This window comes from Prionailurus bengalensis, chromosome A2 (genome assembly GCF_016509475.1).
Source record: "Prionailurus bengalensis isolate Pbe53 chromosome A2, Fcat_Pben_1.1_paternal_pri, whole genome shotgun sequence".
Taxonomy (NCBI): Eukaryota; Metazoa; Chordata; class Mammalia; order Carnivora; family Felidae; genus Prionailurus; species Prionailurus bengalensis.
In genome coordinates this window covers 16,366,976-16,391,962 of record NC_057348.1, presented here as the reverse complement: position 1 = coordinate 16,391,962, position 24,987 = coordinate 16,366,976, and the positions used below count along the sequence as shown (strand labels likewise).

At 62.7% G+C, this 24,987-nt stretch overlaps 1 protein-coding gene across 2 annotated transcripts; it reads left to right on the top strand.

The window, feature by feature from the left end:
- Positions 1-1,071: 1,071 nt before the first annotated feature.
- Positions 1,072-24,175, top strand: ALS2CL (ALS2 C-terminal like). 2 transcript variants are annotated; one of them, XR_006298326.1, is made up of 26 exons: positions 1,072-1,151; positions 4,991-5,116; positions 5,850-6,042; positions 6,343-6,408; positions 6,890-7,055; positions 7,587-7,718; positions 8,278-8,397; positions 9,875-9,933; positions 10,072-10,138; positions 10,574-10,770; positions 11,811-11,876; positions 12,301-12,399; positions 12,502-12,663; positions 13,402-13,513; positions 14,604-14,681; positions 15,538-15,668; positions 16,860-17,033; positions 17,206-17,302; positions 17,505-17,662; positions 18,182-18,250; positions 19,103-19,276; positions 20,481-20,531; positions 20,948-21,009; positions 21,118-21,267; positions 21,575-21,671; positions 22,068-24,175. XR_006298326.1 is itself a non-coding variant. In XM_043587238.1 (26 exons), exons 2-26 carry the CDS (start codon positions 5,014-5,016, stop codon positions 22,146-22,148), a joined length of 2,856 nt encoding a protein of 951 aa, XP_043443173.1. In that variant the 5' UTR covers positions 1,072-1,151; positions 4,991-5,013; the 3' UTR covers positions 22,149-24,175. The 2 variants fall into 2 exon arrangements, 1 of the variants encoding a protein (XP_043443173.1); XM_043587238.1 differs by having other exon boundaries at positions 20,481-20,523.
- Positions 24,176-24,987: the final 812 nt, after the last annotated feature.

Genomic DNA, 24,987 nt, shown 5'->3' with positions numbered 1-24,987 from the left:
CTTGCTTGACCACACCCACGTGCCAGAGGACCCACAGACCCACCAAGACCCTGCTCATCTGAGAAGGATCCCCTTGAACTGCCATGTGCCCCCTCCACTGGGGATCTTTCTTCAGCCTGGCAGGGTGGGGCATGACTTCCACCCCCTCAGATTTGAGTATGGGGTTGGTGGGGTACCTTTTTTGCCCTTCCACTGTCCGTATGGGGCCTGTTGGTCTCAGTGTTGTCAACCCTGAAAGGGGAGATGACTCCAGTCATCCTCTGGAACCCGTGTACTGCGGGAAGTGATGGGGGGGGGGCATAGGCATGGTGGCTGGAGGGGGACCAGGCAGCAGACAGCGGGATCCTTTGTTACAGGCTGAACCATTGTCCTCCCCGCCCCCCTCCTGGGACTAGGCTTCCGCCACCCTTTCCAAGGTCACAGGCCCTGGAGCAGACAAGCGCAGGCTGCATGCTCTACTGGGCCATGATGAGAACCAGGAGTGGGGGCAGGGGGACTTCCTCAAGGTCACACAGAAAGAAATGGTCGCTGGCCATACACATCTGGCCCAAGGGGGTGCGGGGCAGCCTCGGTTTACCCCACTTTCGGTACATTTCTCGAGCCCACCCAGCGCTGCGCTTGTGCTGGCCTCTGGGATTCGGTGCGGGTGGAGGAGGTCATGGGGTTGCACCCAGGCCCAGAGCGGTCAGAATAGGGGCGGATGCCCGGGAAGGCCCCGCCAGGACGAAGAAGCCAGGCCGCTTCCCGGACACTGCCGGGCGGTCCTGGGAGCCCTTCCTGGGAAGCTAGGCGAGCCTGGGCCTGAGTGAGTGAGTGTGTGTGTTTAAGGCGGCGGAGGGGTCAGGCCCCTACCTCCCTCTCCCACTGGGTCCCAGAAGCCTTCGGACCCGGAGGTCTCCAGGGAAGGCCTCAGGACTAGACCTCGGGCGGGGGTGCGGGGGTCGCGTAGATCGCTAGGCGGGTCGGTCGGCTCACGCCCCAGCTTCCTCGAGCAACAACCCGGGGTGGGCGGGGCCGGCGGTGGGGGCGTGGCGAGGGGCGGGGCAGTGGGCGTGGCGGGCTCCGGGGCAGCGGGGAGGGGGCGGCGTGCGGGCGGCGGGGAGCCAGCGGCCGCGGCGACGCTCCCCGCTCTGGGCACCGGCACCGCGCAGGTAAGGGCGGGGCGGAGGTCGCGCGTCTGTGGGCGGGCTCCTGTGCTCCCGCTTGCCCCTCACTCCAGGTGGGACTTTCGCCTAGCGCCCCCTCGGGCCGCCGCGTCGCCGTCCCTCCACGGCTCCTCGGTCCCAGGCGGCGCTCACATGGGGGCCGTCTGAGTTTGTCCCAAGGCACCGGCCCCGTTCCCCATTCCCCGCCCCGTGCCAGGGCCCTTCGGCCTTTCAGCCTCGTTCTCCCTGCCCCGCGGTTACCCGGCTCGGATTTACGGGCAGCGCAGAGATAGCGCCCGGGGTTCGTGCACCGCGCAGGGGATCGGTCCCGGGCTGGGGTGCGAGGGCCGCCCCCGGACCCCATCCAGCCTGAGAGACTGCCAGGAGGAGGTGACGCCTGCAGTGAGACCGGCATGGGCAATGCCTGGTGGCTGGGACAGGATCCCATGTTTGGGAAACTCCAGTGACTGTGCGTGTGCCAGGCAGGGAGGGGCAGGGAAGCTGTCAGAGACTGAGAAGGGTTGGGGGTGGGGGCGTATAGGACAAGAAGCTTAGAGGCATGGAGAGCCCAAGAAGGAGTGCTGGGGGGAGAAGCCAAAGTGGAGACTGAGGGGTCAGCTGTGACAGTTGAGCACCCCCACCCTGGGGCAGTTCCTCTGTCCTGTGTCTACCACTGGGCTGTTTTAGGGGACTCTGGGGCAGCCCAGGAAAAAGACGTCCAGAGCAAGCAAAACTTCCTTGCTTGTCCACACCAGGAAATACCAGAGTGGGTGCCATGACAGGGTGTGGCCTAGGGGCCTGAGGGGGCCGGGGGGGGGGGGGGGGCAGGTCTTGGAGAGGGCAAGGGAGGCTTCGGTGACCCTGCCTGAGAGCGACCAGGCGTGGAGAGAGGCCAGGAATGCAGGGGAGACAGCAGGTCTGGCGGCTGGTTAGATCGACAGGGGAAGGGCAGCTGACTCACCTGGGCACGCCAAGACTAGCCAGTTCTGTCCTCACCCTGCCCCACAGTGAGCACCAAGGCTGCCTGAGGAGGTAGGAGGCTGGGTCCTGCTGGGAACTTGCTGTGTGCCCTGAGGCAAGTCGCCCAGCCTTTCTGAACCACCTCACTCAGGTGACCTGGCAGGACCGGCAGCCAGAGGCCTGGGTCTGAGCCCTGCACATGCTCTACAGACATGCTCTACAGATAGCGTCTCAGCCCCTCTCTTGCCTTCCTCGGCCTCAGTTTCTCCATAGGTACTTCATGTGCAGCCTAACACTAAGGAACTTTAGAACTGGGTGGAGGGAGAGGGTATGGAGGCCATACTCGTGACCAGAGCCCGGTGGGTTAGGGGTGTGAAGGGTTTGAGCAGGGGTTACTCCTGCTGGGTCCCTCTCACGTTATGGCTCAGCACCTCCCCCTACCCCCAAACACACACACTCCTGCATACTCGTGCGTGGTCTGCTCCCTGCTCTCACTCTCTTGGTTGCCTCCAGGATGAAGGCCCAAGCTCTCTAGCCGGAGAGTGGGGACCCTGGGCACCACCAGACCAGATCCCCAACCTCAGCCGCAGCCTTCCCCACCACTGCTTCGCCAGCCATGCTTAACTTCTGGCCTTTTCTCTGAGCAGTGTACCTCAGTTCCTTAGAGGTAGACATCCCTTTGGAGCCACAGATCTGGAAGGGTCCTGGAGTAAATGCCAGTCTGGGTCTGTAAGACTCATCCGGAGGGTCCCTAGGCTGCTTTGAGCGGTGAAGGAGGCTGAGGACCAGGTCTCTGCACCCAGAGCAACTCCCCACACCAGTTTATCATTTCTAAGGAGGACTCACATAGTTTGAAAGCTCTGATCTAAACGCACCCCTATTTCACAGAGGAGGTGACTGAAGCCCAGAGGGGAGCAGGGCTCTGGACAAGCATGGCCAGGACTGAGCAGTGGGTAGGGGGTTGGCAGGGGGTCCTGTGGGAGCAGCTGAGGTATGGGCCATGGGTCCAGGGTAAGGGTAGCTGCCAGCCCCCCAGCGAAGGGCGGGGGACGCCTGAGGTGGAGAGGGGCAGAGAGCTCTATCTGGGGTGCAACGTGGCTGGGGTGGACCCCAGGTCAGTGTGAGTGTGGGGGATGCCTGGTGTTAAGGGCCCCTCGGCCTCGAGCTACTGACTGCAGGTCCCCACTCGCCCTGATCTGGTTCCTAGTCCACACCTCCTGTCCTGGCTGCACCTTCTTCCTCCACCTTTATTTAGCCAGTGTCCTCACCTCTCAGTTCACACCCCCTACTGACTGGCTGCCAACTGAGGATGGAAAGGTCACCCCCACCCCCCAAAGGGCCTTTCCCTTCTGTCAGTTTCTGCAGCTATGGGGGAGGGTTGGGGGGGGGGGCGGGCCCCACTTGCTGTACCCCTGGCCCCTCAGCTGAGCTCTGTGGATCTGCCTGAGTTGACGTGGAGCCACCTGTCCCTCTGCCCCAGGTGGGGTGGGGGGAGGTACTGGGGCTGCCACAGGGGCCCACAGAGCAGGCCACAGCTGGGCAGCTGGCCGCTTCCCCTTCCTGTCGGTCCCTCCCAAGGCCTCGCCCTCCTGAAGCAGCAGCAGCAGGAAAGGTGGGGCAGGAATGCCGGGGCCTGGGCCCTTGGCCAGAGTTCTGGGACACCCGCCCTGCTGCCCCAGAGCCTGTTCCCTGGGAGTTGTAGGTTTTGTCAGGGGCCTGGAAAGGGTGCTGGGGCTCCACCTGTGTCACCTGCCCATTCCGGCGATCCCGATGATATCTCCCACCCCACCTAGGTCAGCTTACGGCAGAGCCTCTGAGTGTCAGAGCCAGGGACAGGCAGTCTGAGGGTCTCAGGCTAAGAGACCCTGAGATGTGTGGTCTGGTCCTTCGGGCAGATGAAGTTTGCTCGGTGAGGGCACCTGGCTCTGGTGGGAGAGTGCTGTGTCTGTTTGGAGGCTGCGGCCTGGCTGTGGGGGTGGGTTGGAGCCCAGGCCCCTTGCTGACCCTCCCTCTCGTCAGAAAGCCACATTCTCAGGGGATCTCTGCCTGCTTGGTGCGTTCCTCACTCCATGGTGGGGAGTCCAAAGACTCAAGCCCACCTGCCCGCCCCCATAACCCCTACCTCTTTCCTCTGGGCACAGCAGGGTCAGCCAGGTTGAGGGGCACGGAAGGTCTGGCTCTCACCCCTGCTGACCTCACTCTGCCACTGCTGGGCCCTGTCTCCTCTCCAGCTGTCACCACATCCATCTCCCCAAGTCTGATGTTGGGTCCTACCACGCTCCCTTGCCCTGAGATCCTCCATAACTCCTCCACTGGCCACGTAGGCCACTCTTGGTGGGCCACGCGCAGAGCCTGGGCCCTCATGCCCGTGATCCTTTGCTCTCACTGTACCCATGATCCTTTGCTCTCACTGTGCCCATGATCCTTTGCTCTCACTGTGTCCATCTGCATGGCCTGAGCCATGGCCTTGAGAAAAAAGCTGGGTTCCTCTGACAGTGTGTCCTTGTTTCCAGAGACTCTGTGGAGGGGGAGCTAGGTCAGAGCACCACTAGATATTACTCTGAACCTTGGGAGCCATGGTGGATGTTTGAGCAGGGGAATGAGCAGGCCAGAACTGGGCTTGAGGAGCACCTGCCTTTTGGGCTAAAAAGAGGTGTTTCCCTAGGCAGTTCTGAGCCCTCACTGCCTCTCCATCAGGTCCCCTCTGCTGGGCCCAGGTGCAGAGCAGGGCAGGGGTCAGTGGTTGGTCTGGGCGTTCCCCTCTGAGGCGGCCCCGGGCTCACCACTCCGTTCTGTTGTGGGCAGTCCCGGGCACGTGGGCTGAGAGCGTGGCACTGACCGTGCTCTCCCTGGCGCCCTCTCTCTGGTCTGTGCCCCATTCGCAGGCCCCGAGTCCAGCATTCTGGCCATGTGCAGCCCTGAGGAGGAGGCCCTGCTGCGGCTGGAGGAGGTCTTCTCCTCCACCCTCGCCCGCATCAACAGCCTCGTCCTCCAGCCCCTGCTCACGGCTGGTGAGTCTCAGCTCTGCAGTGGGAGGGCGGGGGACGCAGGAACCATCCTGGGACCCCGGGACCTAGCTCGTTAGACTGTTCGAGGCACGCACAGCCTGCTCAGCCTCAGACGGGAGTGGGGACACACGGGACTGGGGCTCCGCCTCTGGTCACTGGCTGCTCCCTTCTCAAAGGGACCCCAAGGGGCCAGGCCACGGACCCCTAGCCCAGACTCAGCTGTACATAGAGTCAAAGTCCCACCTCTTCCAGGGCACAGGCCTGATGCTCTGCCTGGATTCTCAGCCTGCTCTCACCCAGGGCACGGCTGGAAAGCAGGATGCTGAGTTTTTACTTCCAGTTTGGGTCTCACTTGTGAAGTGACCTTGGTCAGGTGCCTTCCACTGAGGGGCTCTGTCCACTCATCTGTGAGAGGGAGGGGACCATAGGACCTTACAGACCCCGCATCCCAGACCCCAGGAAGTCCAGAGACTCGGGGGAGTTAGTGTGCGTGGTGTCCCTGCTTAGTGGGGGGGTGGACATGTGCCCCACTTACTCCTCAAGGGTGCTGCCCGGCTCTCCGGCTGCCTGTCCCTGCTGAGTTCCAGGGGGCCACATCAGCTTCCTATCCAGAGCCAAAGACCCCGAGGAGGATGCAGAACCCTGGCCGAGGCTCCTGGGCTGTGGGGGCCCCTCCCCTCGAGGCGGAGAGGCCCCGCCCCCTCACAGCGTGGTTGCCCCGCCCCCCCTCCTCCAGAGCCCTCGGACCCCCAGGGCAGAGAGTGCCTGCGGCTCTTGCAGCAGCTACACAGGAGCTCCCAGCAGCTCTGGGAGGTGACGGAGGAGAGCCTGCACTCGCTGAGGAGGAGGCTGTGCCACCAGGACTCCGTCGGGCTGGAATCCCTGCTGTTGTTGTGCGGCGCCGACCGCGTTCTACGGGTGCACGTAGAGTACGGCGGCGAGGAAGGCGGGGGATCGCCCTGGGCCTAGGGCTCCCCGGGTCAGGTTTAGGTTTGGGTTCGGTCTGGGGTGGGTCAGCCTCAGGGCCTGGGGCCTTAGCCTGGCACAATCACAGACACCCCAGACCTGAGCCTTGGGGCCTCCCAGGGAGGAAAGACTGAGTTAGAATTACCTGGTTGGGCCAGGGCTGCGGGGACTCGGTGAGTGGGGTCCGAGGACCCCGGAAGGGCAGGGGCTTGGGTCTGAGGCCGTGGGCTGGGCCTGCAGGGTGTCTCCTGTGCTGTCTGTAGGTACATCGAAGCCTACACTAGCTGCGTGGTGGTGCAGGCCTTTCAGAAGGCAGCAAAGAAGAGGAGGTGAGCACAGGGTGCTGCGGGGATGGGGGTGGGGTGGGGGCTCTGAGTCGGTGGGGGTGTCCGGGAGGGAAGGCTGGGGAAGTCCCATGGCCACAGCAGCCCGTGTCACAGCCCATGACTCATCCCGAACACTCCTGGTTCTAACAATTCCACGCTGATCCACACCGGAAGGCGGGGGGGAAGTCTATGGAGGCTGTGAGCCAAATCCAGATATCCACTAGCCAAGGCCGACCCTGGGAAGGGGAAGGAGGGGCCGTCCTGTTCAGGGTGGATGGTTGTCCTCGATGATCCCTTCACCCCGAGATATTGTTGTTGAATCTCCTCCAATCAGGCGACCGTGTTCGTGTGATAATGAGAGCGGTTTGGGGTCTGGGACTGCTCCTGAGATCTGGGGGCATTAGCTGGGTTTGGGTGGGGGATGGTGGCAGGGACAGAACGTAGGAGGGGGATGAAGGCGGCGTGTGGCCCTTCCTCCACTCAGCGAGTACTGGCGGGGCCAGCGGAAGGCGCTGCGGCAGCTCCTGTCGGGCGTGAGCTCAGAGGCCTCCGTGGGCACAACGCTGGTCCAGGCGCTCCGCCAGCCGCTCGCCCATCACGTGCAGCAGTACCTGCTCCTCCTGCTGAGCCTCGGGGACACCATTGGGGAGGTAGGTAGCAGGGAGGTCGGGCGACCAGGTGCTGCTCAATAGGCCTGTCACTTGTAGGGACGCCGGGGGAGGAAGAGGAACGGTCCTGGCTCAGGGGACCCATCTGACTCAGGAACCCTGGCTTGAGAAAGACACAGCCATGCTTTTGGGGACGTGGCCCTGTTCTGGGGGGTTCGCAGGGACATGGCCTTGCCCTGGCATGTCTGAGGTACATGGCCCTGCTGTAGTGGAGCCAGCGGAGACCCGGGAAGCAGATGGAGAATCATGTACTGGGTGTGCGGACACCTGGCCCAGGTCCAGCTTTGGGGGGGGGGGGTGTCACCCAGTGGTCCTCTGGAAGCACCTTCATGCTGGCCTCTCCCTCAAGGAAGGGCTGGCAGGGAGAAAAGGACAAACTTTGGCTTAGATCCAAACCTTCTGACCAGCTGGGGCCAGGCCAGGGCCGGGGCAACCATCACAGGGTGGCGGAAGGTTCTGACAGGCCCCCCCCACCCCCGTCCCCCACTCACCAGCTGCTCTGTGTCCTTGCAGCGTCACCCCACTCGGGAGCTGGTGGTGCACGCGGCCACCCTCTTTGGGAACCTAGAGTCCTTCATGAGGCAGGCGCTGGACCAGGCCACCGCCACGCAGGCCCTCTGGCACGCCCTGAGCAGCCGGCTGAGAGTGAGTTTGAGGCCTCAGGGCGGGTCAGGAAAGGGGACTCTTATCAGGCAGGGACCAGGTGGCTGTGAGGTCCGTGTGTCTAGCCGTCCTCAGGCACTTGCTGAGTGCCTCCTGGGCCAGGCCGTGAACCGGCTCTGGGGAAAAGCAGTCAGAACTGACTCTGTCCTGAGACGCCACCCGGCGATCACGTCCTCATGTCACCACCCACTGTGGCACGCACTGCCCCTACCGGGGTCGGCGGGGGAGCCCCCTGTGCCCTGAGAGGGTGTGGCAGGCCTGGGACCCAGTGTAGAGAATTAGGGGAACAGAGAAAGGGGACAAGAATCGCCAGCGAGAGGCAGGGACCGCAGAGCCCCGGTGAGTGTTGTGGGGGGCTCGGCGGGGGCCGTGGCTCGAGGTGGGACGGGCCTCAAAGCGAAGCTCTGAGACAAGTTTGCTGCCCCCACCCCCTCCAGACCTTGGAGCCCCACTGTCGTCACAGAGCTGGGGGCCTCCGGGAGATGGTTAGAGTCGGGGACAGGGGCGCCTGAGCCCTGTGCCTCCCCGCCCTCCTCCCCAGGATGTGCTCTGCACCCCTGCTCGCAGACTCCTGCAAGACAGCCAGGACATACCTGTGACGGTCACCCCGCTACGGGCGGAGCGCGTGCTGCTCTTCGATGATGCCCTGGTCTTGCTGCAGGTTGGGGTGGGGCTGACCAGAGGTCCTGGGGCCGTAGCGGGGGTCGGGGGCCTGGCTGAGAAAGGAGTGGGGGGCGAGAACTTGGGGAGGTGATGGGGGCCGAGAGGCAGTCATTGCTGGGGGTGGGGGGCGGCAGGCCCCGCCATCCCTGGAGCAGGGTGAGCTATCGGGCAAGGCCGCGCGAAGCGCATCTCAGTCCCGGCTGCCATCGCTGCTAACCATCTGTACCTCGGTTTCCTCATCTGGAAAACGGGACACTTGTGAGTGAGTTGGTCTTCAGCAGGTGCCGGACAACTCTTGGTTCTTTCTCTTCCTTACTTAGGAGGGGAGCCCCAGATGGGAGGTCAGGGGTGGCCCTTGGTGACTGAGGAGGGCTGGATGGATCCGGGCACACAAGAGGCTTCTAGAAAAAAGTACTGTGTAGAACCAGGGCCTGGGGGCGCCTGGGTGGCGCAGTCGGTTGAGCGTCCGACTTCAGCCAGGTCACGATCTCGCGGTCCGGGAGTTCACGATCTCGCGAGATCTCGAGTGATCTCGCGTGAGTTCGAGCCCCCCTACGGCTCTGTGCCGTGGGCTCAGAGCCTGGAGCCTGTTTCCGATTCTGTGTCTCCCTCTCTCTCTGCCCCTCCCCCGTTCATGCTCTGTCTCTCTCTGTCCCCAAAATAAATAAACGTTGAAAAAAAAATTAAAAAAAAAAAAAAAAAGAACCAGGGCCTGGGCTCTGGACGTTGCAGAAGTCCGGGGGGAGCCAGGGCTCGGGTTTGGGATTGTTTCCTGGCCTGTAGTATCCCCCACCCTTGAAGTCATATGGCCCTTGTGATAGCCATAGCGCTGTCTTCTCTGTCCCCTCAGAATGCCAGGCTGGGGCTCCCCTGCAGACTGGGAGGCCGAGGCCTGGGGGGAGGGGGGGGCTGCTACTTGCCCTGTCTAAACCTGTATCTCCTGAAATCTGGTTCACTTTGAGCTCCTCTCCACTCTGTGCCCCAGGTACACCGATGAGATACTTCAATGCTCTGTGCCCTTTCCTACCTCTGGACCTTTGCATGTCCTGTACCAGGCCCACTCTTGTCCCTGCCTGTGTCTGGCACACTCCTCCTGCCCTTCGGGCCTGGGCCTGGTGCCTCCTCCCCCTGTGGCGGTGAGGCAGTGACCTAGGTCAGGCAGGAGGTCGCTGCATGCAATCTTGTAGAGGAAGGGGCGTGGGTCAACTCTCCGAGCAGGGATGGCGTTCCAGATAGAAGGAGCAGCACAGGGTCATGGATGGAGCCGGAGGCGAGGGAGGGGCTGCTCCAGGGTTCCCAGCCAGGCCCTTGGATGGGAAGGGAGATGGGGAGCAGGCTGGGTGAGCCGGACTGAGTAGCCTGGGGACGCCCGGCCGCGTGGCAGCAGGTTGGTGCCTGGAGCACGACTGGCCCAGAGCAGGAGGGGAGCGTCTGGTCTGGGCCCTGGGTGACACCAGTGCCCCATCTCCTTCCAGGGCCACAGCGTCCACACCTTTGATCTGAAGCTGGTGTGGGTGGATCCTGGGCAGGACGGGTGAGCGGCCCCCTCCAATCACACCCCAGGCCTTCTCTCCCTCCACCCACCTGACACCGCCCGCACCCCAGGGCTTGGGCCTCCCGGAACACCCTCCGGAACGGAGCTGGGGCCTACTCGTCACCTCCATCTGTCTAGGTGCACGTTTGATCTCCTCACACCTGAGGAAGAGCTCTCCTTTTGCTCCAAGGACCCCCAGGGCCAGGTGAGTGTGGGTGGGTTGTGAATCGGGGTGGGGTGGGGCCAGAGGAGTGAGGGAAGGCAGCAGGAGGGCAGGGGGAGGGCACAGGTGTACCCCCCCCCCCCCGGAGGCTCTGGGACCATGGCCACAGCGAGTCGGCGGTCAGCCCGGGTCGGGCCTCAGAGTGCCGTGGAGAACAGGGTACTTGGCCCTGTGAAGCCGGGATTGGGGCCTTTGCGGGTGCCTGCCCCGCGGCTCTGTCTGGCTCCCCCGGCAGGCACCGAAACCGCACATGAGGTCTGATGCAGGGCCTAGAGAGCAGCATGGAGCCGTTAGTTGGCTTTTCCCCCAGACGACAGAACAGAAGGGGAGGGGCGTGGCGGGGGTACTATCTGGAGCTTCCTAGAGGGGCTGCCTCCACAGCAGTGACCTATCCTGTGTTTCCCCTGTCCCCACCAGATGGTCTGGCAGTGGAAGGTGACTCAGGCTGTGTGCCAGGCCCTGCGGGGGAAGAAGGACTTCCCCATGCTGGGGGCGGGCCTGGAGTCCCCCGAGCCCCCCACCTGCCGCTGCGTGGCATACACCTTCCGCGCCGAGGGTCGGCTCTGCCAGGCCACCTACGAGGGCGAGTGGTGCCGGGGCAGGCCCCATGGCAAGTGAGTGACCGGAGCTCCGGGCCGAGCGAGGCAGGGGTCGTTGTGGGAGTCTGAGGACAGATGGGACCCACATGGACCTAATCACCCGAGGGCACGAACCAAAGGCTGTTACTCCGAATCAGTTGGTCAAGCCTGTTTGTCCCCCGGTCTCTCTTAAGCTCTATTGGACAGGACCTGGCCCATAGTAGGTCTGTGCCATGTAGAGTCTCGGTGAGGGTGATGACCCCAGAAGGCGTGGGACAGGCTTCAGGCGGCTGGCCTGCAGGGCTGCAGTGACTGTTCTCGGGAAGCGGGGGGAGAATAATGCTCATATTCACGTAGCACCGTCTGGTGGGGGAAATGGTTTGCAGATACCTGGCCTCCCCCAGCCCTTACAAGACCCCCCTGGGCGAGTGTCATCACCCGTTCTGGAGGCCCAGAGGCTGGCATGACCTACCCAAGGCCTCAGGGCAGGTTATAGCGTGAGTCTGGCTTCAGTCACAGGGAGGTGGGCTTTTCAAGACCCTGTGGCCCCACCCTATGTTCCAGCTGGAAAAGCCAGGGCCCCGAAAGCAGAAGGGACTTGCCAAGGTTATGCTTATAAGCACGTTAGTTTCTGATACCTTGCCTGCTTCCAGAAAGGACTTGAGGAAGCAAATGAACAACAAAAAAAAACAACAGAAAAAACAATGCCGTGTCAGAAGAGGGGAGGAGGATGCTAGAAGCCACTGGCTAGCGCTTGACTTAAGCTTGAAGTTTAGCTCTGAGCTTCCTGTTGGTCAAGGGAAAAAGGGAACCTGGATGTTTCCAGAGCTTTCCCTGTGGGGTGTGGTGAGTGTGCCTGAGGCTGCTGGGCTAGTTGTGCCAGGAGTCGAGAAGGACTGAGAGCCCCCTGCGGGTCATGGAGCTCAGAGAGAAGGGCTGGGTGGGGGCAGGGAATACCAGTCTGGGGGGAGCTAGGGCTCTGAGAGTGTCTGTGGTGGAGGTCAGCTGGGGGCTGTGTGCGTGTTGAAGGACGGGTCGAGTGGGCCTGATGTGTGTGCCCTTCAACTGTCTTCCAGGGGCACCCTGAAGTGGCCAGATGGCCGGAATCACGTGGGGAATTTTTGCCAGGGCCTGGAGCACGGGTAAGGCTGGGGCTGATGCGGGAGAATGTGGCGGGCGGGGGAGTGGTTTTCACTCCCGCCACCGTCACCAGCCTGGCCCCATCCTAAATCCCCGAACCTCAAGCAGGAACTTAAGGCCATTTGGTCCAGTTCCCCTTATTGCGCTTCGGGAAACCAAAGCCCCGAGGAGGGGTGGGTCATGGAAAGAGTGGTCAGGACCGGAAGGTGCTCCCAGGATGCACAGGGGGGCGGGACAGGGGGAGGCGTCCTCAGAGTGGCCCTTGGGAAGAAAAGATGGCTGAGCACCTGGGCGATTCTCCTCATTGTCTGAGAAGGCCCCTTGGAGGCGGGGACGCTTCTGGTGGCAGGGAGGGGTGTCACGGGGTGTCCTGGTCAAGGTGGTAGCCTGGTGCTGACCGCCCCCCCCACGCACCCACACTGACAGCTTCGGCATCCGCCTGGTGCCCCAGGCCTCCGAGGACAAGTTTGACTGTTACAAGTGCCACTGGTGGGAAGGCAGCATGTGTGGCTACGGCATCTGTGAGTAAGTGACCCTCGGCGCCATGGCAAGGGGGGCTCTTGGGGCGGGCACGTCCCCTGGGCCGAGCTCCGGGAGGCAGGGCCAGCTGTTGGTGACCCTCTGCAGGTACAGCACTGACGAGGTGTACAAAGGCTACTTCCAGGCGGGCCTGCGGCACGGATTCGGGGTCCTTGAGAGCCCCCCACAGGCCCCGCAGCCCTGCAAGTACACGGGCCACTGGGAGAGGGGCCAGAAGAGCGGCTACGGCATCGAGGAGGATGGTGACAGGTGAGCGTTCCACGGCCGCCCCCCGCAGGGTCAGGGGGCTCAGGAGACCCCCACACACCAGACTGAGCAGGGCGTGGGTCCTGTGGTCAGTGCATCCCGTCCGTTTGCCCCCTCAGAGTCTCTCTGAAGTCACTCACTTCCTTTCCGTGGCCTTGGTTGTTGCTGAGGCTCAGGATGAGGGAGCCCTGACCTCCTTGATTAAGGAGCCTCCCAGACTGGCCCCTCCTCGCGCTGTCCAGGAGGACTTTCTGACCCCCCAGTCTAGTCCCGTGTAGGGATCACAGCCCGTCCAGGCCCTCTGGGCTGTGAGAGGAAGCCCGGGGTCCTTGGCCTTGTATTTGAGGCTTGCCTGTCTCTCTGACCTCACCCCTGCCGTGCTGCCTGCGTGTCCCTCCTAGACCAGCTTCCTAGACCACTGACTGTCCCCTTGTACCTGTCGTACCTGTTGTAGGCTCCTACCTCCATGGCTCTGCATTCCATCATCCTTCCTGCCACCTCGCCCCAGGAAGCCTGCCAGGATACCCCCCCCCCCGCCCTGCCCCGCAGGCAGGCTCCCTCCCTCCCCCATTTTCTGTTTCTCTTGGAGGTCCTGACCTCACTTGCCCCATGTCTGAGTTGAGTAGATTCAGGCGATATCACTGCTCCTTATCCGCTCACCACCCTCACCCCCTGACCCCAGCCCTGCCAGCTTAAAAGTGCCCAGGAACGACTCTGATCCAACTCTGGCTCCTCCCCCAGGGGTGAGCGCTATATTGGCATGTGGCAGGCTGACCAGCGCCATGGCCCAGGGGTCATGGTCACCCAGGCAGGTGTCTGCTACCAGGGCACCTTCCAGGCGGACAAGATGGTGGTGAGTGGGGTGACCCGCGTGTATCCTGAGCCACCCTTTCCCTGCACTGGGGCTGAACCCCCGGCTCTGAGGGTCCGGATGCTAAGCAGAGGCTGGACGGCGCTGGATGGGGCGGAAGCTGGGTTCCTAGGTGCTAGAGGGAGACAGAACCTCAGCAGGATTCTACCTGCCACTTACCCTGGCCTTGGCCGAGTCCCTGCCCCTCCCGTCTTGGTTTCCCCATCAGCACCTCAGGTTAACTACTTACTGTAAGCACAGTGTAATCAGCAAGAATGAAGTGCATGGTGAGGATGATGCCAACAGTCACTGCAACTGACATTGATAGACTCCTAACTGGATACTCAGCTCTGGGTTCAGCCTCCCAGCACGATCTCGTGGGATCCTCCCCGTAGTCCCACGGATCATGTCATCGTCCCCAGTGTATGACTGACAGATGTGAGGCTCAGAGAAGTCAGAAAACCTGCCTAGTGTCACCAGGTCTCCTGAGCCCGGGCACACCAGCCCTTGCCTCCTGCCTCACTCACACCCTGCCAGGTGCCCTGCTCCATGTCTGGCCTGGTGACTGTTACTGTTATTATGGCTTGTGCATTTGTTTATGGGGAAAGGATTGAAGGGGGACAATAAGATAAGAATGGACACAAAATAGATTCAGATAGGACACAAATTGGATCCTGTTTGGCTCTGAGCTTCCTGGCGGCCAATGCCACAAGGAAGCCTGGTTGGTTCCACTGTGCCCCCTGGGTCAGTGATAGGGAAGTGGGGATGGGTGAGGAGAAGCCCAGGGCTTCTTGAACTGTGGGTGGGGAAGGGAGGTCACCCAGGAGGCCTGCTGAGAGAAGCCACTGGAAAGGAGGAGCCAGGTCCCAGGGAATCATTCAGGATAACCCAGGGATGAGGTCCATGGAACGGGTGCTCAGGGCTTAGCAGGCCAAGGGCTGGCATCCCACCTAGGCACGGTCTTGGGAGGTGTGACAGGGCTCAGGACCCGGGTTGACGCCTGCCTCCTCTCCTCCTGCTGGCCCCTCCCCGGGCCCCATCTCCTGGCCCTTCCTAACTGACTGCTTTGACTCTCTCCGGCTTCCTTCCCTAGGGCCCAGGGATCCTCCTCTCTGAAGATGACTCCTTGTATGAGGGCACCTTCACCAGGGACCTGACCCTTGTGGGGAAGGTGAGGGCCACTGAGACCTATCCCCTCCTGGTCAAGCCTTGGCTGGAGCCTGTAATCTCCCCACTTGGACCCAGGGCTGAGGGTGTGGGCGGTGGGTGAAGGTAGGGAGGTGCCTCTCCCATGTCCACTGCGTCCAGAGGGTGGGCACAGTGACCCCCTGCCGTGGAAGTGGACTTCGAACCCTGGTCAGAGTCAAGAGGGGACAGGTGGGTTTGCCTTGGTGCACAGGGTGCTGGTGGCCTGGCCGTGTCTCCCTACAGGCCCCTCGTTGGGAATCCACCCCCTCCACCAGCATTGGCGCCTTGGAGTTAGTGTCCTTCAGAATGTTCCTGCCTGGGCTGACCCAGAAGAAGGCAGTTGGGTCCCTGCTTGGGCCTTTGGGAATGTGGGGCTGTTTCAGTCTCCTGGTGACTGGAGGGCACTAAGGCATCTAATGGGTGGGCCCCGAGTGCTATGAATGGGACACTCATGAGGAAGGGACTGTCCCTCCGAGGGCCAGCAGGCCCTCAGGCCTTGCCGAGGCCTCTTCCTACTTCTGGACTTACCTCCTCCCCCTGTCCCCCGCCACCAAGTCCCACAGTAGTGGCTCCCCTGCTGTGACCTGAGAGTCCCTTTCTCTCTCCCTGCCAGTCTCCCACCTGAGGTGACCCTTTGGGCCGTTGGCACGGCTCTAGGTCAGGGCTTCTAAGGTGAGGGGATTAGGAGCCCCTCAGGGTGGGGCAGAGTGAACGGATGGTGGGAAGGCCACCCACCAGAGGCTAGCCTCTGTGACCCAGGATGGACAAGCAGGAGGCCTGTCATGACTGGATGGGAAGGCAGCTGGACGGACAGACCTTGTCTCCTTCCCTGGCTGCAGGGCAAGATCACCTTCCCCAATGGCTTCACCCTGGAGGGCTCTTTTGGCAGCGGGCCAGGAGGAGGGCTGCATACCCAGGGCCTGCTGGACACGGCCGCCCTCCCGCCAGAACCAAGTGGCACCCGTAAGAGGTAAGAGCCTGGCCGCCCGGCCCGTGCATTCTGGAGCCTGACTGGGTGTGTCTGTGTGTGTCTGTTTCCACCCCAAGGGCTCAGGTCTCGTCAGAGGGCCTTTTCTGTACATTCTCTTCGTTCTTTATTCAGTTCCGAGGGCCCAGGTCACACAGCCCTCAAGTCAGAGACTCTTGGAATCAAGGGCTATGGCCTAACTTCGTACACCACAAAACCGGAGAAAAATATTAGGCACAGGCTTTGCTTCCACCCTGCTTTTTTTCTGGGAAGGGTACAAGACAGTTTGTGAAATAACACACGTAGACAAGAATAAAATGGAAAATAAAAGTGCGAGTTGGACTTCAAGGAAAGAAACATACAAATAGGCCTCACAGTGGTTTTGGCTGAGCATGAACCTGGCTCTGAGTTCCCTGGTAGCCAAGGTGAAGAAGGAAACTTGCTAAGTGGACTTATTGTCACTCTCATGGGGTATTTGAGAAGAGGATAGACTTCTTCCCATGGAGACAGAGTTCTTCCTTGGGGAACCGTAGTTCAAGTGGCGACTCTTGCTGTGTCTGTCAAGGTACGGATCACAGCATTTCAGATGTGGGGGGGTGGGGGGAGAAGAGTTGATTACTAGACCCTTCCTCTTTGCTTGCTTCTTCTCCCTGACAGCAGGACCTGGGAGTAGACAGCAAACCCCAGAGGCCTGACCAAGCCTGGGTGGGGTGCAGGTGTAGGCAAATCTGTGAGCGTGATGTGGGAGTGCAGCGCTCCACGGGGCACATGCAGCCAGACCCCCGGGCCCGTTGGCCGAGATAAGACGGAGCTCAGGAAGGAACCAGGTGGGGTGGGAGGGAGAGCGGGGTCTCAAGGCAGGGGGATCCTGGACTTTGGGCCCGTTAGCTCTTAGGGCCAGACCTTGCTGTCTGGACTTGGCCTCCAGCTCTTCAGATCTTTCTGTCTCCTTTCCAGGGCCCTGTGTGTCCCTTTCTCTCTTCTCCACCGGGGAGCAGATTCTTTCTGTCCCTCTCTCTGCCTCTCCTTTCTTTCCCTGGAGCCTTGGAGGTCAGCCCTCCCAGTCCGCCCCCCTGTTCCTGGGCTCCGACTCTAGGCCAGGTGGGACATCCCCCTCTCCCCGAGGGCCCGGACGGGGTCCTGCCCACCGCAGCTCCAATCCCTGCCTCCCACCCTCCACCACCTCCATCACAGGCAGCTAGGTGTGGGCGCCTTCCCCGCGGAGAGCCGCTGGCAGGGCGTCTACGGCCCCTTCCGGGACTTCGTTAGCGCCGGCTGCCCTGGGGACTTGCAGGAGGCCCTGCTGGGCTTCCACGTGCAGAACTCGAGGGAGCTTCGCAAGTCCCAGGAGTACCTGTGCTGCGAGAGGTGAGGCGCGGGCGTGTGCGTGAGTGTAGGCACGCGTGTGCCCAGCGGGGCATCCGGAGGGCCGGGGTTGGGGGTCTGTGGGACTCCCGCGTGGGCTGGGGAGGAAGGCTTCCTGGAGGGGGCAGGCCAGGACCCAGGTGTGGGTGAGAGATGTGTGTGCGCGGTGCCCCAGGACCCAGCCCGAGGACCGCGCGGGCAGAATGGAAGACGTCCTGGACGAGCTGCTGCAGCACCGGGAGCCCAGAGCCCTGCGGCAGTGCCTCAGGAAGGTGAGGGCCCTCGGGCAGGGGGGCCTGTGGGGAGGGGGCCTCCTCACTGCCCCTGGTGCTGGCCTGAGGGGCCAGCCCGGGGACCCTTTCTGCTCAGGGGGCCTCAGTGTTCTCATCTGTGAAACGGGAGCAGTCTTGGGAGTCTTGTCGGGGCTCCAGCCCCTGGCCCCGGTCACCCCTTTGTTGCCTTTGCACCTGCCAGGCTCTGAGCAACTCGCTGCACCCCCTGGGAAAGCTGCTCCGGACGCTGATGCTGACCTTCCAGGCCACGTATGCCGGCATCGGGGCCAACAAGCACCTGCAGGCGCTGGCCCAGGAGGAGGTGAAGCAGCATGCCCGGGAACTCTGGGCCGCCTACAGGTGAGCTCGGTGGCCTGTTGGGGACAGCCACAGCCCTGTAGAGGTAGAGCTCTGCTCTTCCCGGATGTCAGGTGCTCTGCCTAGCCCCCTGGGCAGGAACGGTGCCTCTGGATTGAGAAAGAGCCGGAGGCCGAGCAAAGGGCTTAGAAGGCAGGGAGATTATAGCACGGACTTCCTGGAGCCAGAGTCGGAGCCTCGACGGGCCCTGAGCTGACCCCTGACCCCAGGGGAGCTCCAACCCCCTGCAGGCTGAGCCTGACTCTGGACTCAGACCCCATCTAACGTCACAGATGGGGGCCCTAGATGCTGTAGTTCCTTCTCTTGTGGGGTTCCAGCGCTGTCAGGCTGACGCCCTGTATTCCCAGCTTCCTAACTGCAGAGGCTTGGGAGCCGGGGCTCTGGGCCTCACGCTCCACGGCTCTGGTGGTGGGGGCGGATGCAGAGCCCGCTGCCCTGTCCTTTGGGGACTCGGGTTCCGTGGGAGGTGGCAGCCCAGCTCTCCCTCTCGTTGGTTTGCAGGGGTCTGCTGCAGGTGGCCTTACAGCGCAAGGGCCAGGCTCCAGAGGAAGACGAAGATACAGAGACAAGGTGATTGCTCCCCTGGGGCTAGGTCCAGGGAAGCCTCTGGAGCCTCCTTCGGAGGATAGGGGGAGAGGGGGCTTCTGGGGGAATCTCGGGGCTCATGCTATCGACCACGCATTGTTCATTGACCACGAAGATCAGAATGACCCACGACCTCTGCTCCTTGAGCGACCTGGGAGGAGGCCCCGCCACAATGCATCAAATGCATCTTTGTTCGGGACGTGCCATCCCAGGCTCATCTCTCGGGTGTGCAGGGGGTGAGCAGCTGCCCCGGGCACCCTCCTCCCTGCACACAGATGGGGAGACAGGCCTGGCAGGGGCTGAGCCCGAGGTCGTGCAGAGTGGGAGTTTCGTCATTAAGCCTGTCTCCCTAGTCCCCCAAGACCACACCTTCCCGTTCCTGCCTTTAGGTTTCAGGCTGAGAGATCCCACTGCAGGATGCGTGGGAAACGGGGCTAGATGTTGGGTAGAACTTCCCCTCTGGAGTCCTAGAAAGCCTAGAAAACCAGGCGGCAGAACTGGTCTAGCCTGGAATGACGGCTGAGTGCTTTGCCGCAAGTCCCTTGTCTGTCCAGGGCCCGGGTTTTGCTTTCAGTCAAATGGGGATCAAATCCCACCCCACTTGCCATTTTGGTTGTGAGTCAAATGAGAGAATCAGGAGGCCCCAGATTTCAACCGAATGAAGGAATGACCAAGAACAGACTGAGGAAGGGCTTTCTAGAGAATGGAGGGGGCGGGGACACTTTGTCGGGGGACAAGGGGCTCTGTGGGCTTTTTGAGGGGCAGCCCAAGTAGCGGTCCCTACCCCCTAGGCTCCCACCCTGCTGGCCCCAACCTGTCCTGGCCACTTTCACTCAGGGACGTGCAGGTGCACGGATTGGTGCTGCCCCTTATACTGCCCAGCTTCTACTCGGAGCTCTTCACGCTCTACCTGCTTCTCCATGAGACGGAGGACGGTCTCTACAGCCAGGGCATTGCCCACCTGAGCCTCTTCCCCGACACCAAGCTGCTTGAGTTCCTGGACGTGCAGAAGTAAGCCTTCCCTCCTTGCCATGTTTGCCAGGGCCCCCATGAACACAGGATACGAAATGCAGTTGAAATTGTCTAGCAAAAAAGGGGGTGGTGGTAATTGGCTCGAGTGCCCATGAAGTTCTAGGATTATGCTGGTGTGGCGGGTTTCAGGTGTGGCTGGATCTAGCTATTTAACCTCACGGTGAAGGGAAACACCGTCTCTTTTGATGTATCTCTGGCTCCCATTTATGGTGAAACACAGGGTACCAGCCATTCAAGGTTTATACTCTACCAGCTCAGTCCCCGCACTGTGCCCCAGGGAGCTGGTGTCACCTTCCCGGCTCCAGCCGGGAGCTGTCCCTCACTGGCTTGGCTGGGGTCTGGAGCCTGCCCCTAAATGCTGGCTGTGGCCCACAGCGGCCAGCCTGCCTCAATATCTGCCACTGGGGCTGGGGCAGGCGTCCTGCTCCCAGTAGCTGGACTGAGAGTGGGGGGAAGGGAGATCCTCAAGGGGAAACTGAGGACTGTTCTGGGAGCAGGTCCCTTCTACCCTCAGTGCCCCTTCTCATCCGTCGATACTATGAGTGACCGCCTGCCCAATGGGGGGCATGGGACCTCTCCTTCCACACCTGGTCTCCCTTGTCACACCGCGATGGTGTTTCCCACCCACCCCCTCCAAAACCCTGTTTCCCCTTTCATCGTGAATGTCTCCTGCATCTGACTGGTCACCAGCCCAGACACCTGGTTGCCAACCGCTTCCCAAGCTTCCTTCCTCCCCAACTCTTGCTGCTGCCTCTGTGCTGCTTCCTCCATGCTGGCCTCCCTGCTCCATTGTTTCCCCAAGTCCTTGCCCTGTGCTGCACTGCATGGCACCCACATCCCTCCCTGTTCACCAGCCTGCACTGGCTCACCGAGCCTCCAGAACAGTCTCTTCTGCTGTCATTCTCTGTCTGGCCCAACCCCTGGGACTTCACTCATAGGGTCCCTTGGCCCACAGCGCTGCCCCTCACCCCTATCCAAGTTTTGGGGGGGCCGTCTTCTCCAGGGATCTGTCCCAGCCTCCCTTGCCTTGGTCTCCATGCGGGAGCTCCAAGGTGCCATTGCGGACCCCTTCCCTGCGCTCAGTCCTGCTACGGGACACGGTATATGGGGGGGTTGCCCTCTGACCTCAGACCCTGCCCCCTCCTCCTGGCAGAGGCTCTGTGTCATACTTGTTTAATTTCAGGCACCTGTGGCCCCTCAAGGACCTCACGCTGACAACCAATCAGGTGAGAAGGTGGGTCCGTTAGCTGCCCCAGGTAGGGGGGAGGCCTGAACCCTGAGCTGGGCCCCTCACGGTTTGCTCAGGCCTCTTTGTGTTTCAACAAGCCCTTGGGTCCGGGGGCCACCGAAATAGGTACCCATAGGGACCCAGTGACTATCGGCTATTGGAATAATTATCTTCTCTATCCATTTTGGTCCCCCCAACCGCCTGGAGACCATTTATCCCACTTCACAGTTGAGTAGACTGAGGCTCACGGTGGAGCTGTGACTTACCCTGGGTCACTCGAGCTTCTGGGCGGGGCTGTGCTGGAGCCAGTGATGGGGAAAGGTGGGCAGCAAGAGCTCCAGCCCCGGGAGGGCCAGAGGGACGGAGCTGGGGGGCGGACCGTGGCCTCATCCAACCTGCGCTCCCCGCCCCCCACCATGCAGAGACTCTCCCTGGTCAGGGACAAGTGCTTCCTGTCAGCCACTGAGTGTCTGCAGAAGATCATGTGAGTCTGCGCCCTGGGGAGGGTGGGGGACCAGAGGCGGGAGTGATGGGGCCCCTGGTGGGGACTGAACCCGGGGGCCTCAATCTGGAGCCCGCTACCCTGCCGCAGCACCACGGTGGACCCCCGCGAGAAGCTGGAGGTGCTGGAGAGGACATACGGGGAAATTGAGGCCACCGTGTCGCGGGTGCTGGGCCAGGAGCACAAGCTGCCCATGGACGACCTGCTGCCGCTGCTCATCTACGTGGTGTCACGTGCCCGGTGAGCCCCGGGCCAGGCCGGGAGCTGGGGTGGGGGGGCTGCAGGACGATCCCTTCCCACCCTGCCCGGCCCCCAGCCAGGACACAGGCTGAAGCCTTCAACATCAGGGTTTCTGAGCACAGCTTTTCTTGGTACAAAGCGGGAGGCGGAGGCCCAGAGAGGCCCGCCTCGGGTCCCGGATGGGGAGCAGAGCGGGGACCACCTCCCAGGTGTCCAGCCACCCAGGCCAGGGCTCCTTGCCCAGCCGCGTGGTGCCTGCCCCTGATGGGCCCCTTCTCCCTCTCACTGCGGGGGTGGATGCCTCCAGAATCCAGCACCTGGGAGCCGAGATCCACCTGATCCGTGACATGATGGACCCCATCCACACGGGAGGCCTGTATGACTTCTTACTCACGGCCCTGGAGGTGAGGGACAGAGGTGGTGGACTGGGGCCAAAATACCCTGGTTGGTGGGACAGACCCAAGTGCATAGTGGGGATGAACCCAAATTCACTGCTCGTGTGTGCTTCTGCGGGGCGGGCCTCACCGAGCCTCCAGGCCTGCCCTTGTTGAGGGCGGGGAGGCCCCGCAGTTCACCCCACCCCTGGGGCCCCGGGACCCTGGGCATGTTCCAGGCTGCATCCCTGAGCGGACCGGGAGAGGGAGGCCCCACTTCCTTGCAGACTGTGGCTGGGGGCTGAGCTGGAGACATGGTGCTCCCGGCCCGGGAGGCGGCTGTGCTCCCTGGTGTTGGGCCGTGTTTGTGTGGGGCTGGGGGCCGGCAGGCCAGCTCCCCCCTCAGCCTCGCCTCTTTCCGGCCAGTCCTGTTACGAGCACATCCAGAAGGAAGATATGAGGCTGCACCGCTTTCCCGGCCGCGGGGACTCCAGACGGCCCTGGTAGCCCGGCCGCTCCCGAGCCGACCGCAGAGCTGAGAGGGGCCGCCATGGTCCAGCCTGGCCCTCGTCGCCCACAGAGCGGAGGACAGGAGGGGCCCCTGGAGGCGGTTCCCGGAGGGGAGGGGCAGTTAGTTTCTTCCAGGGAGACGCTGCTGCTGCCTGCAGTGGGCCGAGGGCGAGGGTGACACGCGTGGGCCCGGAGCGGGGGGGCTCCCCCTCCCCCTCGCCCTGCCCCTAGGTCGGTGTTGGATGACCTCCCTGACCTGCAGCGGCTCACCGGCCTTTTTGCTGCCCGAGCCTGGCTCCCACACGGACCTCGCGGGGCCTCGGCGTCGCCGTCTGTTTACCAGTGGACTAGATGGTCTGTGACGGGCCTTCCGCCCGTCTTGCTGGATCCCGGAGTCCTGGAAGTTTGACTTTTTAGGCTGCCGGGCTGAGATTCTCACATCATCGTCGGTGGTGTTCCCTGTTTCCTGGTCAGAGGCTCTACGTTGCTAGTGAGGCCGCTTTTCACGAGGCCTTTTGTCCAGGGGTGGCCTCCTAGGGTCCTGCCTCGTTCCCGACTCTGCCCCGGGACTGAGCTGGTCTTTCTGGGCTGCGGGGCTGGACAAACCCCAGTCCACCCTGACCTGCTGGGTGGCCTCCGGCAAGGTCCTAAGAGCCACACGCCTGCAGCCCACGGGCCCGTGTGCAGGGGGACAGCAGTGGCATGGGGCCATCTGTGCTCTGTCCAGGCTCAAGACCCTGCAGGTGCAGGGGGAGGACAGGGGGTCTCAGGGGCCTTGGGGAGGGGAGGACTTTGTTCCCACAATGGTTTCCATGTGGGACTGAGAGACACGGGAGCTCCGTCTTGGGGCAGCCTCACCCCTGCCTGGCCTCGGTTTCTTCTCCCCACATCGAGGGGCTTCCACCTGGCGACCTGCGGGGGCCCCCCCTGCCCTGTCACAGGAGACGTGTGACAATAGGCGGGGTGACTGATCTGAAGAAGTCCAGGGGCGAAGCATGGGGAGAGGGTGGATTTATGCAGGGATGTAGCCCTGGAGGGAGAGCTGGGCCCGGCCGCCACAGCCGCCCTGCCACCGTGCCCTGGATCGTGAGCAACTCAGGTCACCGTCCTTGGCTCCAGGTGTGTTCTCCGTAAATGACCACTGACCTCGAGGCCGGTGAGGGAGGCTCTCAGAAAGCCCAGCCACTCCTGAGCCCCAGGCGGAAGCCCCCCAGGAGTCTCAGGGTGGGGGGCTGGTGGTGGCTGGGGGCACCCACAGACCCTGAGAGGATGGAGGGCAGGAAGAGTGAGGATATCCGGATGCCGTGGGCCTTCGAGCTTACCCAGGACGCTGCCACTGCTATTTAATCCTCTCAACGGTGACCAGCTCCTTCTTGTCCCTTGACGAGTAGAACACGCTTTTGCCTCAAGGTGGCCCTGAGTGGTAGGACGCCTGCAGCCTCACCCCAGAGGCTGCCCCCCCAAGCTCCCTCCAGCCCCCCACACCACCTGGCCTCCGTCAGGATCCGAGAACTCTCACTGTAGCTCCGATTCACCAGGACCCCTCCACCCGCCCTGTGGCCGGGCCTTGCCCAGTACCAGCGGAGCTGGAGCCTCTGGGCAGGGACGGGAGAGGCCGAGGGCGGCCGCGCTGTGGCAGCCAAAACCCGAGACAGTGAGGACATTGCCAGCCGAGGTCAGTGCTGCATTCGCATAAGAGACGCTTGGAACTGGGCAGCCCGCCTGCCTCGTGGGCGCCTCGGGAGGCTGATGGAGACGGGTCACCTGTGGGGACCCCAGTGAGGACCTCTCCCAGCTGCTGCGGGAGCCCCTTTGGCTGCAGGGTCCTACGTCTCGGGAGGTCAGGTTGGCCACCAGGACCTCATGGTCCCCTGTGCCGGAGAGCTGCGAGCCCAAGGGGGCCCCGTTCCTTGACACCTGCAGGCGGCTTTCTGACAGGCTGCACGGGGCCGCACCAGCCCTGTCCCCGGGGGCCTGGGTTTGGGGCTGAGAGACACCCGAGAGATTAAATGACCTCTCAGTGAGCAGACGCGTTGGAGTCACAGCCTGACCTCCCCCTCCCTTCCACGGCAGCCCTGGGCCTACATGCGGCCTCCCATGGTGCCCCTCAACTCCTGCTTCCTGCACCCGCATTTCCCTTCCTCCCCGCCTGCTCTCCAGCTCCCGCCCCTCGTCATTCTGTGCCCCACACGCGCCCTCCTCCGGTCCCCTGGGTCCCAGCTGCTCCGTCCTCACAGGCCCAGCTCACGTGAGGCCCTCATGTCCCAAGGAATGAGCCCCCCGGCCCCGCTCCAGGGCCCGCTCCCTGGCCCAGTCGTGTTACTGGTGCCTGACGGTGGGTGCCTGCTCCCCCGCCCTCGATCTCCAGGTGCAGCAATGCCCTCCGCCTCTCCCTCGGCCGGCAGCGATGGCAGTGAGCGTGAGGGTGGAAACAGGTGGACTTGGGAAAGGTTGGACTGTGAAGGACCCCAGCCCCGGGCCGGGTCCGCATTCAAGACTGGCCGGGGTGGCATCTGTGAAAACAGAAGCCCCTCGGGTGTGACCAGCACAGGCAGGGACCCACGTGGAACGGAGGGCTGGCCACGCTCAGGCCAGGAGCAGCCGGGAAGTTGTTGCCAAACCCTCAGAGAAAGGGGGGAAAAGACAACGCCCTCTCTGTTTGGGGCTCAGGTTCCTGTCCCCGGGGCACCACACCCGGCAGCAATGTGGCCGGTCCAGCAGGTTGTCTCTGGGCGCTAATCTGTTGCGGGTGTTGCGCTCCCACAGCAGGAAATGTCACGAGGCGGCCAGGTTACACCTGTTGACCAGTTGTGGCTGGTGATCGGTCAGGGCACAG

Excerpts from the sequence above, each read along its gene's own strand:
- ALS2CL (XM_043587238.1), top strand. The coding sequence starts at position 5,014 with ATGTGCAGCCCTGAGGAGGAGGCCCTGCTGCGGCTGGAGGAGGTCTTC. Across the intron at positions 9,934-10,071 it reads GTGGATCCTGGGCAGGACGG|GTGCACGTTTGATCTCCTCA; the intron begins GTGAGCGGCCCC and ends CCATCTGTCTAG. Across the intron at positions 17,034-17,205 it reads GAGTACCTGTGCTGCGAGAG|GACCCAGCCCGAGGACCGCG; the intron begins GTGAGGCGCGGG and ends GCGGTGCCCCAG.